Source organism: Eurosta solidaginis, chromosome 1, assembly GCF_040869045.1.
Source record: "Eurosta solidaginis isolate ZX-2024a chromosome 1, ASM4086904v1, whole genome shotgun sequence".
In the NCBI taxonomy this organism is placed as follows: domain Eukaryota; kingdom Metazoa; phylum Arthropoda; class Insecta; order Diptera; family Tephritidae; genus Eurosta; species Eurosta solidaginis.
Window position 1 is genome coordinate 36,598,972 of NC_090319.1, and position 18,876 is coordinate 36,617,847.

The following is an 18,876-nucleotide window of genomic DNA, read 5'->3' on the forward strand; positions in this document are numbered from 1 at the left end:
TAAATATTTTGTGTCTGTCAAGAGATATTTGCAAAAGAAATTAAAAATTTTCGATTGAAAATTTTCATGTGCGCGTTGTAATGTTGATGATATTGTACCCACAAAAAAAATTGTGGACATAAGTGTTTTGCGCAGATATAGTTTTGGTCTCCAAACCGGTGTTGGACCCACCCAGATTAATTTTTTATAAGCGCGGCCGAAGGCCGCCAGCGCAAAAATACTATGGATTCCACCCCGGCCTCGAAGCACTCCGGGGTCATTTTTCGGTTTTTTGGGAATATCTTTTGAACGAGCTAAAATTTTTCTTTTCCGTCTTCCGATTATTGTTATTGGATTTGGTGTTGCATGTTATCTTGCACTCAAAGAAATGGAATATGATAAGAAATTTATAGATTTTCTGTCGAAACGTTTATATGATCGCATCACTTCAAGATTATCATATGGTATACATATGTAATGGTGATCCAGAGCAAAGGTATAGTGGTTTATTAAATTTATCATTACTTATGGCCTTAAAAGATGTGGCGTTGTCTAGTGCCTCAGCATGTACTTCTGCATCACTGGAACCTACGTGCGATTGGAACTGATGAGGATTTGGCACATAGTTCAATAAGGTATACGAGTTTACTGTACTGAATTGTTTAGTTAATTTGAAATTAATTTATTGTTAAATTTTTATAGATTTGGTATTGGTTGTTTTACCACCATTGAAGAGGTTGACTATATTACCGATACCTGCATCAAACATGTCGAACGTTTACGTGAAATGTCTCCATTATGGGAGATGGTGCTAGAACCAATTGATTTGAAAAATATCCAATGGTCGCGATATTAATTTTGTTTATGATATATAAATAAGGAACCGTTTTGTATTGTATGCATCTTTTAGCGTATGTATTTATATTCCAAAGCAGTTTAATGTAAAGTGAGATACAACTTTTTTGGAATTATATTGTTCCTACTTTATCTGCCTAAGGTCGTTATTTTGTAGTATTAAAATTATATTGGGAAATGCTATTGCTAAATGTTTTTTGTAGTGGACCTTATTTTCAATACATGTATGTATGAGTGCTAACGTTATTGTCTCCAAGAGATGTTGAAAATTTGGGATGAGATTGTATATAAAATGCTGAGTTAATAGTATGTTCATGAATAAGTACTGATTTATTTTAAAATTTCATGTATTTTGTAAAGTAAAAATTAAGTAATTTAGTAACCTAATAAATATCGAAGATACATATATACATAATAACGTTTAACGTTGGAAACTCGTCGTGTCGGTATTCGAGGTGCAGATTTCTTTGAAGAATATGTACTCCATGTCTTTAGATGTAATCTTTTTGAATTAAAAAAGGCACGGTTGTGTTGGATACTAGTTCGGTTGTAGTACTGACTTCAATTACGGTTTCGGGTTTTCCTTCTGGCTCTAGCCAGGAGGCTTTTGTAGCAATTTCGGCTTTAGGTTGGATCTGGTATCGGTACCTGCTACGGTAAAAGTTCGGCTTGGAATATTTCCGTTTTCAACTCCAGTATCGGTTATACTCCAGTTTTTTTCTTTTCATCATATGGATGATATAAATAATCCAAAAGTAAATCTATAGCATGTAAAACATAATTGTCTAGCAATATTTTATCTTCGCAAACTGTTTGTGGCCCTTTTCGTAGGTATAATTGTTTAGCATTTTTTTCTTTGTTGACTAGTGGTGGCCCAGATAAGGGCCGTTTTGCGTATACGTGTATAGCATATTTTCGATCTTTGTAAACTAATGGTGGCCCTGAAACTAGGGAAGGTTACTGCGTCTGGGTTTCATGACTTATTCGTGGTACATCATGCATATCCGTTTGTGTGCTGCAGCTGTTCCGTGCGAAGTATTGACCTTTCGCTCCAACGGTGTCACTTAAAAAAAAAGCGAACATGTAGAAACATGTAAACATGTAAAATGCAACTCTGATGCTTTTACCTGGTTATTGTACCATGCATGGTTCATAGCATATAGCATAGAAGCGATTTGTTCCTGTGATCATATAGCTTTGTTTTAGTCTGTGGTTGAGTTTATTGGTAACGGGATATAAATGATGTCACAGGCAATCTGTCACGGTCATTCCTTCTAACCTGTCGCGGAAATGTACTGTGATTATTCAGTAGCTGTGACAAAATTTGCCAACTCTAAAGTCTGGTTTCACTGACAATTGACAGCCGGCTAGATTTTGCTTGAGCCAACCAAAATACAAATTTGCGCAAAACATTTTTTAAATAATATTTATACGTAATGACTTCTATAATAAAACTACATACAATATCTGGAGCGATGGATGAGTCGCCACCTTGTTATATTTTACAAATAGATGAGGTGCGAATATTGCTGGATTGCGGATGGGATGAAAAGTTTGATCCAAATATAATCAAGGAATTGAAAAGGTGAGCTGTGCTGAATATTCCAACGTGACAAATAAAGTCATTTTAAACGCCCTTGATTGCTCTTTAGGCATGTGCACACAATCGATGCAGTGCTCTTATCACATCCAGACGTTTATCATTTGGGTGCGCTACCGTACCTCGTGGGCAAGCTCAGTATGAATTGTCCCATTTATGCCACAATACCTGTTTATAAGATGGGACAAATGTTTATGTACGATTTGTATATGTCGCATTATAATATGTATGATTTTGATTTATTCTCACTGGATGATGTGGATGCAGCTTTTGATAAGATAATACAATTGAAATATAATCAAACAGTATCGCTAAAAGGTTAGTTGCATGAATTCATATGCATAAAATGTATGAAGCATTTAAACGTATTTATTTTCCATTCCTCTCTTATAGGCAAAGGTTATGGCATAACAGTAACACCTCTACCAGCTGGACACATGATTGGTGGCACTATTTGGAAAATTCTTAAAGTTGGTGAAGAAGATATTGTATATGCAACAGATTTTAATCATAAAAAAGAACGTCATTTGAACGGTTGTGAATTGGAGCGCTTGCAGCGTCCTTCTTTGCTAATTACAGACGCATATAATGCACAATATCAACAAGCACGACGACGTGCACGAGACGAAAAGCTAATGACGAATATTTTACAAACAGTGCGCAATAATGGCAATGTTCTTATAGCAGTTGATACGGCGGGACGTGTTTTGGAATTGGCGCATATGCTCGATCAACTTTGGAAAAATAAAGAATCTGGTTTGATGGCATATTCTTTGGCAATGTTAAATAATGTTAGCTATAATGTTGTTGAATTTGCTAAATCACAAATTGAATGGATGAGCGATAAGTTAATGAAGATATTTGAAGTAGCTAGAAATAATCCATTTCAATTTCGTCATATGCAATTGTGTCACAATTTAGCTGAGCTAGCGAAAATGCCTAGTCCCAAAGTTGTGTTGGCAAGTACACCCGATTTGGAAAGTGGTTTTGCACGCGAGCTTTTTGTTCAGTGGGCTGCGAATCCGTTAAATAGTATTATAATTACATCAAGGTAAGGCATTCTTTTATTTTACCGATTTAGACATTAGCCTACCCTAACTGAGTTGCTGATACGAAAACGTTCTATCTCGGAACTTGTTCAAAAGCGTACTGTTTAAATTATTTTTTAAGAAGTGTGATTACACTTCGCAGCACCTCACCCAATGCCCTTACCATATAGCCCCACCCTCTCAAAATCGATTGAACAAAGCTCTTGAATATAAATTTAAATAACAACAAGAATTAATAATACACTTTCATTTTATTATTAGAACATCACATGGTACATTATCAATGGATTTAATTGAAAATGCAGCACCTGGACGAAAATTAGAACTAGATATTCGGCGACGTATTGAACTGGAAGGCGCTGAGCTAGAAGAATATCTACGCACACAAGGTGAAAAGCTGAATCGTTTAATTGTTAAACAGGATGCCGAAGAGGAAAGTAGCTCTGATTCGGATGATGATATCGAAATGAGGGTTATTACTGGAAAGCATGACATAGTTGTAAGGCGAGAAGGTCGTCATCACACTGGATTCTTTAAATCAAATAAAAAGCACTATGCCATGTTTCCATTTCACGAAGAAAAAATCAAATGTGATGAATATGGCGAAATTATAAATTTGGATGACTATCGCATCTCTGATGTGGGCGCTGAAGCGTCCATGGATGAGCATAATAAGGAAAATATTAAGAAAGAGGAACCAAAAGAAAATAAAACACAAACTACTGGTAATGTGAAAATTGTATTTGATATAAAAAGGCGTTTCTAAAACATATTTTATATGCTTTTAGATGCACAATTGCTAGAGAAGCCAACAAAATGTATTAGTCAACGCAAAACAATAGAAATTAATGCGCAAATACAACGAATTGATTTTGAAGGACGTTCAGATGGTGAATCAATGCTTAAAATTTTATCACAATTGCGACCAAGACGTGTTATTGTAGTGCACGGCTCAGAGGAGGCGACGAGTGTGGTAGCAAAACATTGTCAACAAAATATAGGAGCACGCGTTTTTACGCCAAAAAAAGGGGAAGTAAGTTGATTTATTAGTTTTATATTTTCGGTAATTCCGTGTCGACCAAAAATAACAAATTTAGCTGTTTTCGAGAAGGTATCAGATTTTTTTTTTTTTTATAAACTATGACTTAGTCCAATTATGGATATGTAAATGTTCGTTTCTTTTATTTGCCGCGAAATTACATTTGTTTAACTTCACTTCGAATCTGCTTACGTGAACTTCCTATTTCTGAAGACGCAATTCGAAAAATAGGGCGAATAATATTTAAAGCTGATTTACGATCTTACAAAAAGTTTCGTTCACATGAAATTATTAATTTTTCCTTCAAACAGACTATAGATGCCACCACCGAATCTCATATATATCAAGTGCGGCTAACTGAAGGACTTGTTTCGCAACTACAGTTCCAAAAAGGCAAAGATGCCGAAGTAGCTTGGGTTGATGCGCGCATCGGCGTACGTACACAAGCTATTGACGCAACAACAACGACACAAACGAATGGCGAGAGCATGGATGTCGATGTAGCAGCAGAAAATATGACTTTAACATTAGAAACGCTTGAAACTGACGAAATTCCAGTACATAATGCTGTATTAATAAATGAATTGAAGCTCTCCGACTTCAAGCAAGTTCTTATGCGTAATAACATTACCTCAGAATTTTCAGGTGGTGTGCTGTGGTGCTCAAATGGCTCCTTAGCTCTTAGACGTATGGATACTGGTAAAGTGACAATGGAAGGTTGCCTATCGGAGGAGTATTATAAGATAAGAGAATTATTGTATGATCAATATGCCATTGTTTAGATGCTTAAATTTTAGTTAATAAATTACAAGAAGAAAATCAAAATAATTTTTTTTCCATACATACAATGCAAGTCGTTCGCTTTGTTTTATTGCGACATAAAATGTAACATAGGATCATCAGTACGTTGACGTTTACGTTTCCATTCATCGATTTCTTCTTCTGTTGGTGCCTTAATATCGTACTTGCTATTATAACCGCGTTTGCGATCATCCTTTGATTCATCATCAGCATCATCATTATTCGATCTGGCGCGTATATCACGCAGCGCTGCTTCTAGTTGCGCTTTTTCTTTGGCTCGCCGAGCCTTTTCTTTTTTCTCCTTACGCTTTTGTTCTTTTGCCTTACGTTTCTTTTCACGTTTTTTATTTTTCTTTTTGGACTTTTTATTTTCTGGTTTCTCTTCATCTTCAGAAGAAGAGGACGATGAAGAGGATGATGATGATGATGAAGCAGAGAGTGTCGTTGATTTTGTTGGCTCTTCGGGCCTCGCTTCTTTTGCAGCTGTTTCGGCGATTTCTGTTGCTGTAGCTTCTGTAGCGGGATGCAAAAATTCGGTTGCTGCCTCTGGATCTTTCATGCCAATGCAGTAAGAGTTCTGGAAGTAGATATGATAGCAGTAAGTTGTACATAAAGCTTTAAAAGATTGTTTTATTTGGTCATACCTTAATAAAGGATTTGCAGCACTTATAGCCCCATCGACCTCCATTCCAGTAGCTACCCCATACAGTCGTGTGATTATTTATCATTACATCTTCTTCGTAAACACTGCGTGCTTTTGGCTTTTCCATGCCTTTAATAACTTTTCCACTTCGAGAATATTCAATGTACTCTTCTGTTTGTGCTAGCAATAAAGATTTTGGTGGTGCTTTTAAATGCTCCTCACCGCCATATTTTTCCACTATATGCTCCTTGGTCTATTTAATTTAAAAGGATAAGTTATTTATTAAATATCAGAATAGTTTTATGATCTACAAATTGGTTTGTGTTTTTGGAAGATTACCCGCTTGGGCAATAGTTTACTGTTTTTGTAATGTAGGATAAGGGATCATCACTATTCATTCGCGTTAACAGCGTGCTCATGGAAAGCTTTACTGCAAAAAAAAATATATATATATTGCTTATCAGATAGAAACGGCATACCATGTAGGTCCGCCAATTTGTAGAAAAAATGAAAAACCACACCACAACAAAATTAGAAAAGATCGGAAATATACTGAGCTATACCGCGGCAACTAGTTATTAATATACATTTTGGTCCAACGTAGGCTTGAACTGAGTTTGTATTTCTAAGTAGTTTCATGTACCCATATATTCCACTACTGAAAAAACAGTTTGTGCCAATTGCTTACAACTTGAGCAGCACTAACTTCTGCTAAAGTCATCAAAATAATAATCAAATGAAACCAAGCTGTCGTGTTGGCATACCTGCCATAGAAACTGCAATTTTTTTCCTGATACCCTCAGCAGAATTCTAGATTAAAGTTTAACAGGGAGCACCAAAATATCTTAAGTCTTAATAAATCCCTCAAAAGTTTGGTCTTACTTACACTAGACTTAAATTGCTCCTTTTTCTTATCATATTCCTGTTGTAACAACTCCAATTTAGTTGGCTCAGCCAATAAATGTACATCGACACCTTTTCCATGTGCCTCCCAAGCAAATAATTGCGCTGTTGCATGTTTTGTGGTATCACCAGAGAAGCGTACAAAATTTTCACCAGCAAATTCAACTCTGCAAGAAAAGAAAAGTTAAAGTCTATAACTTTTTTTTTGTGACAAACAACACTTACTCTTCTGGTGCCATATGCGGATTTGGATTATCACGCATAGAACGTGTTTTGGGATCATAATATGCAGAGTTGGGGTCCAAATTTCGTAAATATTTTGCCGTATCCTCACGTATACGCAAATTACGCACTGTTATACGTTGCTTTGAGTCCACCTTTGTACCTGGCATATCAACTTCATCTACATATTTATCCTCATTGTCATTATCACCGGAAATTTCGGCATCAGGATCTATAAAGGGAGCGTGAAATAAATTGAGATGTAACTAAGTGTATATTAAATAAAATACAGGTGTAAACATACTATTTTTTAATTTTTCCGCTTTTAACTGCCTTTTAGTTTCTTCCACCTTTTCATATTCTTCAATGATTTCTCGATGATTTGCTGGATCGTACGAACTCCAACGATCACGTTTCTCATCATAATTTATGGCTGTCTCTTGTACGACATGCTCATCATGTACCACTATCGATTCAGCATATTTGGCTAAAATTTTGCGAGGGCGCTCCAAGCAATCTTTTTTCTTATGCGTCATCGCGCCACAGTTTTCGCAAGCACCTTTACGATATTTGGTTACCAGTTTCGTGGTATCTAAACCTTTTGGTGCACGCTTCTCTAATTGGCCCTGTTCATCTTCTCTTTGCGGCCGTTGATGCTTTAATGTGGGCCCGTGCGCATTGTAGTACCAGGGTACATTGGAAATATATTGTGGTATGTGTGGATTGATGTCACGTCCTTCTTCATCCACAGCTGCTGGTGCCGTACCCGCTTTTCTTGCCTCTTCTAGCTCTTTAGCTTTGCGCCAATCTTCACGCGACTTTTTCTTTGGTTCATCAGTAACAACATCATCCTCTTTGTTGTGGATAAGTAGCGAAACGGGTGCTCGTAGTGCTCCCGAACTCATTGCTGATAATAATTAATAAATTTCTCCACTATTTTTTTTTAACTTTATATGTGCTACTCAAAGCCTGTCTACAATTTTTGACTTCACCACAAATAATAATTGAAAAACATTGTGAATTCATACAAGGAGCGAATGTTTTACAAAAACGTTCACAATAGTAAACAGCCTCGATCACCTGTTCAATCGCTGTTCGATTACTTAATTTATATGCTCAATTCTGTTGGTCAAAAATTTGTGTAGACGACTGGTTTATTGCATTATTTACATATTTTAACATGTTTGCTTAACCGACTACTCGGATTTTATCTGTTAACTAGATTTTAGAAATGAATAGAAATATGTAGTCTGATTTTCAGTATACACATTTAAAAGAATATCTGATTTGACACACAAATGGGCAATTCATGGCAGTTCAATTTAATAACCGCGGGCAAAAAACAAACCTATCTGTCATTCTCCGGCCATTGACGGCAGCCGTTCTCGCTGTCGCAATTATTTGACAGTAAAGGCTCCATTACTGATACTTAGCATAGACTTGACTTGACTTGAGAACTGTCACTTACAGTTCTGTTAAATGAACATTGCATGTTACTGATTACTCAAAACTTGGTAACACTTAACTTGACTTAGAAGTCTGTTGAATTTTGATTTTCTATGTAAGTTCTAAGTGACGTTTACATTTTGAGATGCCATTTGTTTGTTTCCATTTCATTTTGACATTTTGTCATACAAATTAACATTTATTTAAAAATTAATTTCAACGCTGATTATGATGCCAGATTGTATGCGCCAAGTGGAGTATAATCATGGCTAAGTTGCCAAGTTTACGCCAAGTCAAGTCAAGTCTATGCTAAGTATCAGTAATGGGGGCTTTAGGTATGGCAATGGAGGAATAGAAAGATTTTTCACTGCATGAATTCACAATGGTGAAAAATAAAATAAAAACACGTCAAAATCAATTAGCGAAGTAGATTATATATCGATTAATTTTAATAGAGAAATCGTGTTAACATTTCACAGATTTTCTGTTAGCTCTCTTAAACCCAGTTTTCAGTAGTTGGCTTAGCTAAGCTTAAACTAAGTTTGCTTAAACTCTAATCCAATTTAAACTCCAGTTAAACTACTGAGCAGTTTTTCAGTCACAGTTTAAGGCCGCGTTTGGGGGTAGGCTTTTTGTACGGCAACACTGTTTTTTTTTTTTTTTTCTAGATATTTTGTAGATACAGCAACAGTTGGATTTTGTTTACCCAACAAACATGGAAAACAAATTTCTCCAGCCTTAGAGAAATATATATCTAGTTCCAGAGCTGATATCCAACATCATGCTGTAATTATTCTTAAACCAGATAGTTATCAAGTTGTTATCCAACTTTATTCTCCAACCACTATCCAATCTTTGAGAAATTTTGTAAAATGTATATTTCTCGCTGTGACCTCCAAAGTCATTCTCAAATTATTTTCTGATCTTTGAAGGATTTTGTGAAATGCACAGCTTTCAAATGAATATCCGAAACATTTCTCCAGTTTATATCCTACTTTGGATATCGAGTTGAGGTGGGTTGAAAAAAAATCTCCCCCGAGGTGGTACCACCAAAGCCAACAGCTGTTCATTGTGAGAAATAAACACCTGGCTGATAGCAGCAAAGAAGCACTATTAATTAAAAATAAGTTATACATATTTTATTTTCTTGAAAATACTGTAGCATTGTAATCTTACATTGGAGTTCAGTGAGAGACCAACACATAAGTACAAATTAGGCACTATATTTTTTTTAACTTCATGACTAGCACTGTTAAATAATTTGTCAAAACTGTTGCGCTAGGAACAAATTTTCAAATAAATATAAACATACATACATACATAAGTTATAGCATTTTTTGCTTTATAAAAAATTTCCTTTTTTGCTCAGAACGTTATGATTCTCAAGTTGAGTCCTGTTTCGAAACAACTTTTGCCTTGTTATCATGAGATGTATTGTTACTTAAGCCAAATGCGTGTTCAGTTAAAATAGACTGAAAAACTGCAGAATAAGTTTAAGCGTGGTTTGACAAACTACGTTGAACTTGTACTAAACAACCGGCCTTAGTTAAACTACGCTTAAACCAAGGTGAATCCATACCAGGTGGTGGCAAAGCGAATTCAAACAATTCGCCGTGCAGAAGAATGTCAAGTCAAAAGAAAATTTTCATTGATTTCGATTAACTGACATATTGTTGTACAAGGCTTTGTATGGAAAATTATCAAGAAGAAGTAATCAGCTGTTGGGAATTCGCCTTGGTTTAAACTTATTCTGCAGTTTTTAGTCTATTTTAACTGAAGTTTTAGCTGAGATTAAGCGGCTGATCTGGCAGAGTTAAACTCTAGTTAACCTATAGGTGATTTGCGTTCGTTCAAAATAGCGTCGAATATACCCAACAAGCATTTGGGATTGAGTACCATTAGAGCTCATGTTGATAACTAGGCATACTTCTAAAATATCAAGAGTTGTTTCAAAACAGTGGCTCAACTCGAGAATGATAGCTGACTCAGCAAAAAGGGGCATTTTTTATAAAGCAAAAAATGCTATTACTTAAGTTGAAAAAATTTTATTCCCAACTTGTGGTTCTCTAACTGGACTCAAATGTAAGATTCCATACTACAGTGTTTTCACGAAACTAAAATGAAATTATATATAATTTAAAAAATAGATAAATATGAGCCGCGAAAACCTCCGAAGATAATATACGCCGAGCTTCTCTTCCATTTTGCATCGAGCTCCTTTTAATTTTTCCTACAAACTGGCGGGACGGGGCCTACTTGCTTTATTCCAATTCCGAACAACATCTGCAAGGCAGATGAGTTTTCACTGACAACTTTCGATGGCAGAAATACACTCGGCGTGCTTGCCAAACACTGCCGAGGGGCGACCCCGCTTAGAAAAAATTTTTACTAATTGAAAAACCTTGTTTCTTGAACTTTGATGTTGCTTTGCCTGGGTCGTGAACCCAGGATCTTCGGTGTGGTAGACGGATCACTCTACCATCATACCACGGGGACAACCTATATAATTTGTTTTAATTAATTACGCTTCAATACTGATATCAACCAGGTGTTTATTTCTCACAATAAACAGCTGTTGGTTTTGATGGCACCACCTTGGAGATTTTTTTCAACTCCACGTCAACTCGATATGCAATGTAGAATATCTGTAGAAATGTGTTGAATATTCATTTGAGAACTGTACATTTCCCAAAATCTCCTGAAATTAGGATAATAATTGGAAAATATTAATGACGTTGGAAATCTACTCGAAAACTTTTAATTTTACAAAATTTCTCAAAGGGCGATAGTGATTGGAGAATGAAATTGAATATCAACTCGGGAACTATCTGTTTTAATAACAATTAAATAATGATGTTGGATATCAGTTTCGAAACTAGATATATATTTCGCTGGAGAACTTTTTTTCCATGTTTGTTGGGTAAACAAAATCCAGCTGTTGCCTTATCTACAAATTATCTAGATTATAAAAAAGCAATGTTGCCGTACAAAAAAGCCTACCCCAAAGGCCTTAAACTGTGACTGAGAAACTGCTCAGTAGTTTAAGTGGAGTTTAAATTTAACTAGAGTTTAAGCAAATTTAGTTTAAGCTTAGCTTAACCAACTACTGAAAACCGGACTTTAAAAGGATTTATGAATATGGATAGGTGTTTGTTAGAATTAATTATAATTTATCTTTATTATTTATACAATTTGTGGCAATATTTTATAGTTTTTTTTTTAAATAAAAATTTAGTATATTAAAGTATTTAATAGATTTAAAACAAATGAAGAAGCGCGTTCACATATGAGTACGTATTCGATGGGCGTTTCTAGCGCAAACACAACTGTTGATCAACCCTTGAGTGATCACTTCCTGAATGCCCCGTTGAGTGTTTCTGATCCCTCCAACGATTAACGCAAAACATTTATTACGCTACACTCACTCAACGTGTTCATGTGGCTGTTTGGCAGTATGATGCTGGATTTGCATAAAGCGCTTGGTTACGTTTCCATTCTGTACCATACTAATCCACAATGTTTGTTTCATCGCCAGACAGATGAGTTCAATTACGACCGCACAAGAAGAAGAGATACGAGCTCTTTAATAAAATGCATTTGTTAAAACAACTTAAGAGTAACGATGTATCTTTCAGAAAAGATCGATATCTTTCTGAAATACGCCAATTACACGGCTCAAGTATCCTTTTGCCAATTACCAATTTGCGTTTCCTTCATTAATCCTACTTCCATTCTGGTTCGTGCCAATTAATATTCACAACACTGCGACATCTGTTGCAGAATAGCTGTGAAAATTGGACTTGTTTGTTGGCAATGCTGCCATAGTGTCATATTTTATTGACACTTTTTTCCCGTGCTCTGGGATGTATTAACAATTTTTGTTGTTATATCGGCCTACTGATTTTAAGATCGCGGGTTCGAATCGAGCTCAAGGCCTAACAATAATTTGTTATCATTATTATTGTTATGATAAATTTTTTCTTAATTGAAAAAATTTTTAAATTAGAATAGAAGAAAGAAAAAATTGTAGACAACTGGCAAAGATCGTTGTATAGATCCATTTCGGGAACTGCTAAATTCCTTCATCGGCAACGTTTAGGCGCCGCTGCTATAACCATTCAGCCACCACAGCGGTTTTTTGTTTGTCTTCATTAATCCTACTTCCATTCTGGTTCTTTTTATTTTCTAATTGAAAGTATTTTAGTTCTAAAATAATAATAAAGTAATTAGAAATCAGCTGGCAATTGCAATACAACAGTTTTTATGAAGTGACGTTTTATCTTTTTCTTCTTGTAAGATGTTTTTTCCGGTGCCGATGCTTTATCAATAAACATATTGAAGATTCGATTCAATACATACACTGCCACAATACCAAAAAGTATCCTTAAATACAAAAATAGTTTAATTTATTACTCAAGATTTTACTTAACTCTATTCTGTGTTCCTCAACTTGCGAAGTTATAATGCAAATACGATGCACATTCGGCATTTATCCTGGCGTCCTGCTACATGGCCCATGCTGCGGAGGTTCCACCGATGGAGTGCAAAAGGCTAGTACAGGAGGAAGGGCGCAAAGGGCGGTTGGTCATAGGCGCAGATGCAAATGCGCACCACAATGCGTGGGGAGGAGCAGATACGAACGAGAGAGGCGAATCTCTATTTTGTTACATCCTGCAAACCAATTTGCAGATAGCCAACAGGGGAAATGTTCCTACATACATTGGTCCAACATCCAGCAATGTTCTGGATATTACATTGGGCTCCGAGCGTGATATATCAAGGTATGATTGGATGGTTCTCGATAGACCATCCTTCTCCGACCATGCGTATATAAGCTTCAGCATCCCACTAAAGAGGGTAGAGAAGGGAGGAACCTTTAGAAACCCTAGGGCAACGAATTGGACTAAATTCCAGAAACATGTAGAAACGAAACTGGGACAACCCAAAGAGGTTGCTAATGTAGAGGAACTGGAGGAGTCGAATGAATTCCTAACAAGGACGCTTATGACTGCGTATAACAAAGCTTGCCCTCTAAGAAGATTCAGAGGAAAAGCAAAGCCGCCATGGTGGAGCAATGAGCTGAGTCTTCTAAGAAGACAGGTAAAAGAAATGTTTAAACTCGCAAAGACCGCGGAAAGCGAAGCGTGTCGGGACGAGTACAGGGATCTACTGAGGATCTACAAGCGTGAAATTACCAGGGCGAAGAGAAACTCATGGAAAAGTTTCTGTACGGACATAGAGTGCTCCAGTGAAACAGCACGGTTGAAAAAAGTCCTAGCAAAGGGAAACATAGTCCAGGGACTAATAAAGAAAGAGAACGGGGAATGGTCACGTGATAGTGAGGAATCCCTTGAGGTGCTTCTCGATACACATTTCCCATCGGGAGACGGTTTAGAAGAACCAGCAGACATCACTCACACTTCGATCACGGAGCTAGTGGTGCCGGGCTTGGTGACCGATACCAAGATCGAGTGGGCAGTGAAGACGTTTTCTAAGTTTAAATCGCCGGGCCCAGATGGTATATTCCCGGCCATGCTACAATTCTCAAGCAGATCGGTCGTGGAATGGCTTAAAATAATATTCGATGGGTGCATAAGACTGAATCATGTTCCGCACTCTTGGAGAACTGCCCGTGTAGCTTTTCTACCAAAGGCTAGGAAGATCGGTCACGTGTATCCCAAAGGCTATAGACCCATTAGCTTAACATCATTTCTGCTCAAAACCTTTGAGAGGCTGATAGATGTGTACATAAAGTCCAACGTGGATGGAAAGCTGCTCTCCACAACACAGCATGCGTACACCAAAGGCAAGTCGGTAGACACCGCATTGCATAGGGTGGTAATAAGCATAGAGAAATCCCTGGAATATAAGGAGTATGCTCTAGGAGTCTTCTTGGACATTGCCGGGGCTTTCAATAATGTTGCAAAATGGGCAATTATGGATGGTCTTAATTACATTAAAGTACATCCTGCCTTAATCAGATGGATCGGCTGCATGTTAAATTGCAGAAAGATTACATCACAATGGGGATTGTACGAGGCCACGAAATCAGTGGACAGGGGCACGCCGCAGGGAGGGGTGCTATCACCTCTGCTGTGGACACTGGTCATCAACCAACTGCTCAGGCAATTCGATGAGGGACCCGTAAAACTTACGGCTTACGCAGATGACGTTGCAATTGTCATAAGTGGAAAATGCCTTCCAACGATTAGTTCTTTGATGGATCGGGCGCTTCGGGATATTCATACCTGGGCATCTAATGTCGGGCTGAAAGTCAATGCGGAGAAGACGGATATGGTCTTGTTTACAAAGAGGTACAAGGTTTCAAATTGGACCAGGCCTAAGTTAGGAGCGGTGACCTTACAAGAGAAACCTTGCACAAAATATCTAGGAATCATCCTAGACAGTAAGCTGTCATGGAAGTTCAACGTGGAGGAGAGGGTCAAGAAGGCCTCAACGGCACTCTATGCATGTAAAAGAATGCTGGGGTGTACGTGGGGCCTATCGCCCTCTCTTTCTCATTGGGTTTTTACAGCGATTGTAAGCCCTATTCTATACTATGGAGTTCTTGTTTGGTGGAAAGCCATACAAAAAACAACATACCTCAAAAAATTAGAGGGGGTATGCAGACTATCGATGCTTTGCATTACGGGAGCCCTGAAAACAACCCCGACGGCTGCACTGTATGCCATTCTGCACATTCCACCTGTAGACCTGGTAGCAAAGAACAAAGCATTAACGACCGCAACCAGGCTCGGTGCTTCGGGGCAGCTTGAGCGCCGACCATATGGCCATAGTAGTATAGCATTGTTTACTATATAGTTTGGCAGCTTAAGAAGAAGTTATGTTGCGAATAGAGTGGAAGGCAGTGGACTAGGCAGTCGAATGTCATATAATGAAGGAATGGTGTTCGGAGTTTTTTCAAAGTTAAAAAAAAAAAATCATAAAAGCTTTAATATAAATAAAACTATTGTTTTAATAACAAAAAAAACGCCATATATATTCTGTATACATAAATTTGTAAGGATTATCTCACTTTAAAATTTGAATTAAATAATCTAAAGTTTTTTTTTGAAACTGAGTCGAGAACTGTGCGTGTGAATGTGCGAATTTTCACCGATCAGCTGTTAGTTGCGCTACATGGTAAAATTTACAATGTAGTATAGCGTCCTCAGTCACAAGACGAACAGACTACATGATTCCCTACCTGCACTTTGAGGGAGATCTTAAGGCCACAATAGAGGTGGACGGTTGGCGCAAGGGTGCGCAAATGGCGGACGAGGCGATACATGTGTACACCGATGGTTCCAAAATAGTGGAAGGAGTAGGGTCTGCGGTATACTGCGCTGATCCGGAATTAAGCAGATCCTACAGGCTGCCGGATTACTGTAGCGTTTTCCAAGCGGAAATATTAGCCGTAACCAAAGCAGTAGAAACCCTGGAAGAGAATAGCTTAAGCTGCAACCGTGTTAACTTTTATATTGACAGTCAAGCAGCAATTAAGGCAATAATCTCGCATAGCACAGCATCTAAATGCGTGTTAGAGTGTAAGCAGTCTCTGGAGAGAATCGGGACAGGGAGAAGCATACATCTATATTGGGTCCCAGGGCATATGGGAATAGATGGGAATGAAAAAGCGGACGAATTAGCTAAAAGGGGCGCATCCCTTGAAGCTTGCTCCGTAGACGTCCCAATTAGATTGGGCGAGATTAAGCGAAGGCGAGAGGTGCACATGATCCACCAAGCAGAAAAGGCGTGGGTACAAGCGCGGGGCTGTAAAGTGTCGAAGATTATGTGTAGGTTTTACAACCTTAGACTAACACAGTTGCTTCTATCATTAAAAAGAGAGGACTGCAGACTCATGACGGGTATTCTGACTGGACACTGCCTTCTGGCGTCACATGCCTTTAAGTTAGGCTTGGTCAGTGATAGCAGGTGTAGGAAGTGCGGGTTGGAGGAGGAAACGATCGAGCACGTTCTGTGCTCGTGCCCTGCACTTTCCAGGCTAAGACTCCAGCTATTAGGAGTGATACAGCTGTCAGATCTAGAAGCAGCAAGTGGCTTAAGTCCTAGGAAGCTTCTAGTATTTGCCAAGAGGACGGAGTTATTTTATAACATAGGTCCTGGTTTTTGATAGGGTTTTTCAGTTTGGTCGTTAAAACAAACTTCTGGTAACACTACGGACTCAATCAGTCTATGTGAGGTCCTCATGGACCGGCCAGTTCAACCTACCTACCTACGATGCACAAAACCAAATGCAGCCGCTGCCATTGCCACACATGCCATTATATCGAGTATGAATTTAGCATGAAATTCAGTGCCAAAAACAAAAATCACCAACCGGGAAACGGTAGCGAGTGCAAGCACAAGCAGCAATATACCAATGAGGGCAATCAATGTGAAATGCATTTGTGATGTTACAATCCACTGTGCATAGAATCGCATTATAAAATACATATATGATCAAGCTCAGCAAGCAGGAAAAAACCGCCGGCACTAAAAGACTACTGTTTTCTTCAACTTTGGCACCTGCCGGCAATGAGAATAGCAGATGTATGTAGGTGCAATGTGAAAGCAATTTTTCCATATGCACTGTCTGAAGGAAGTGTCTAGACCTCCATTTAAACAGCTAGCCATATTTTTTTTGACATTTAACTTACCCATTCCTGATTGTGTACGCTTTTTAATAAATAACACTAGTTCAAGTTTTATAAAAAGTCTATTCGAATATATTTTCCTTGTAAATGTAAATTTTCGCTTTTTGAATTTGCTTAAAGGACTCCATATGCTTCATTTTGCGGAGTCGGCGCATTAGTAGTTAGATTGTCAGAAAATGTTTCAATCTAGAAAAATTTACTAATTATTTCATTAACTCTGTGTGAAATTAGTATTCTTTATATTTTCTAATTGAAAGTATTTTAGTTCTAAAATAATAATAAAGTAATTAGAAATCAGCTGGCAATTGCAATACAACAGTTTTTATGAAGTGACGTTTTATCTTTTTCTTCTTGTAAGATGTTTTTTCCGGTGCCGATGCTTTATCAATAAACATATTGAAGATTCGATTCAATACATACACTGCCACAATACCAAAAAGTATCCTTAAATACAAAAAGAGTTTAATTTATTACTCAAGATTTTACTTAACTCTATTCTGTGTTCCTCAACTTACGAAGTTATAATGCAAATACGATGCACAAAACCAAATGCAGCCGCTGCCAATGCCACACATGCCATTATATCGAGTATGAATTTAGCATGAAATTCATTGCCAAAAACAAAAATCACCAACCGGGAAACGGTAGCGAGTGCAAGCACAAGCAGCAATATACCAATGAGGGCAATCAATGTGAAATGCATTTGTGATGTTACAATCCACTGTGCATAGAATCGCATCATAAAATATATGATCAAGCTCAGCAAGCAGGAAAAAACCGCCGGCACTAAAAGACTACTGTTTTCTTCAACTTTGGCACCTGCCGGCAATGAGAATAGCGGATGTATGTAGGTACAATGTGAAAGCAATTTTTCCATATGCACTGTCTGAAGGAAGTGTCTAGACCTCCATTTAAACAGCTAGCCATATTTTTTTTGACATTTAACTTACCCATTACTGATTGTGTACGCTTTTTAATAAATAACACTAGTTCAAGTTTTATAAAAAGTCTATTCGAATATATTTTCCTTGTAAATGTAAATTTTCGCTTTTTGAATTTGCTTAAAGAACTCCATATGCTTCGTTTTGCGGAGTCGGCGCATTAGTAGTTAGATTGCCAGAAAATGTTTGACAGGCCGCAATATTTGCATAGGAAACCCACCCGTACACATATTTAAGAGCTGTGCGAAATAATTTTATATACAAATTTGTAGTATTTTATTGAAGAAAGTAAATTTGAATGATAGAACTTTGTTGTGGGCTGCAAAGCTTTCACCAGAAAATATTTTAAGCGGCGAAACAAATAGTATTGTGCCTTTATGGACTTGTTGCCGAAATCTGCATTTGATAAAATAGGGAAAATTAATTCTGAATCTAAATCTTTTGTACCTAAAATGTTTTTGCATTGAATGTAGCTGCTATTTTTTTTAAATATTAATTTTATGTTCCTTACTCAATAAAGAAATGTTTTTATATATGTACATAATTGTACGCTTCAATTGATACACTTCTTTTATTATTTTTACTGGAAAAGTATTTCTTCATAAATCATATTTCCCTGTTATACTACCTTTAAAAACAGTTTTTGGATAGAGAAGCAGAAAATAGCTCTAGTTTGGTTCAAATTCACATCCGAAGACTTTTGGTACATTTTTGGATGATTTGGTACATTTTTTTAGCGTT

The 18,876-nt window shown here is 37.2% G+C and overlaps 3 protein-coding genes across 6 annotated transcripts in view; 2 read left to right on the forward strand and 1 right to left on the reverse strand.

The window, feature by feature from the left end:
* Nucleotides 1–2,159: 2,159 nt before the first annotated feature.
* Cpsf100 (cleavage and polyadenylation specificity factor subunit 2) lies at nt 2,160–5,360 on the forward strand. Its single transcript, XM_067786704.1, has 6 exons — nt 2,160–2,419; nt 2,487–2,752; nt 2,828–3,485; nt 3,745–4,208; nt 4,272–4,516; nt 4,834–5,360. The coding sequence occupies exons 1-6, from the start codon at nt 2,271–2,273 to the stop codon at nt 5,302–5,304; spliced, it is 2,253 nt and encodes a 750-aa protein (XP_067642805.1). The 5' UTR covers nt 2,160–2,270; the 3' UTR covers nt 5,305–5,360.
* Nucleotides 2,296–8,118, reverse strand: Slu7 (Pre-mRNA-splicing factor Slu7). 3 transcript variants are annotated; one of them, XR_010953375.1, is made up of 7 exons: nt 7,396–8,118; nt 7,095–7,323; nt 6,853–7,036; nt 5,968–6,219; nt 5,369–5,900; nt 5,154–5,244; nt 2,296–2,602 (listed from the first exon to the last, which is right to left on the reverse strand). XR_010953375.1 is itself a non-coding variant. In XM_067786751.1 (6 exons), exons 1-5 carry the CDS (start codon nt 7,994–7,996, stop codon nt 5,391–5,393), a joined length of 1,776 nt encoding a protein of 591 aa, XP_067642852.1. In that variant the 5' UTR covers nt 7,997–8,118; the 3' UTR covers nt 3,702–5,244; nt 5,369–5,390. The 3 variants fall into 3 exon arrangements, 2 of the variants coding, with proteins under 2 accessions (XP_067642852.1, XP_067642843.1); XM_067786751.1 differs by lacking the exon at nt 2,296–2,602 and having other exon boundaries at nt 3,702–5,244; XM_067786742.1 differs by lacking the exons at nt 2,296–2,602; nt 5,154–5,244 and having other exon boundaries at nt 5,275–5,900.
* A 9,431-nt stretch (nt 8,119–17,549) lies between these two features.
* CRMP (Collapsin Response Mediator Protein) overlaps nt 17,550–18,876 on the forward strand; it is an 82,222-nt gene continuing 80,895 nt past the window's right edge. Inside the window, exon 1 of one of the 2 annotated variants that reach the window (XM_067786725.1) lies at nt 17,550–18,041. In XM_067786725.1, coding sequence (XP_067642826.1) covers nt 17,944–18,041 — 98 coding nt within the window. In that variant the 5' untranslated portion in view covers nt 17,550–17,943. The remainder of the gene's footprint in view (nt 18,042–18,876) is intronic. The other variant, XM_067786717.1, reaches the window with a different exon arrangement.

Coding starts and splice junctions, on each gene's coding strand:
- Cpsf100 (XM_067786704.1), top strand. CDS start 2,271: ATGACTTCTATAATAAAACTACATACAATATCTGGAGCGATGGATGAG. Junction 2,420..2,486: donor ATAATCAAGGAATTGAAAAG/GTGAGCTGTGCT, acceptor ATTGCTCTTTAG/GCATGTGCACACAATCGATG. Junction 3,486..3,744: donor AGTATTATAATTACATCAAG/GTAAGGCATTCT, acceptor TTTTATTATTAG/AACATCACATGGTACATTAT.
- Slu7 (XM_067786751.1), bottom strand. CDS start 7,996: ATGAGTTCGGGAGCACTACGAGCACCCGTTTCGCTACTTATCCACAAC. Junction 7,324..7,395: donor AGCGGAAAAATTAAAAAATA/GTATGTTTACAC, acceptor CTCCCTTTATAG/ATCCTGATGCCGAAATTTCC. Junction 7,037..7,094: donor CCGCATATGGCACCAGAAGA/GTAAGTGTTGTT, acceptor CTTTTCTTGCAG/AGTTGAATTTGCTGGTGAAA.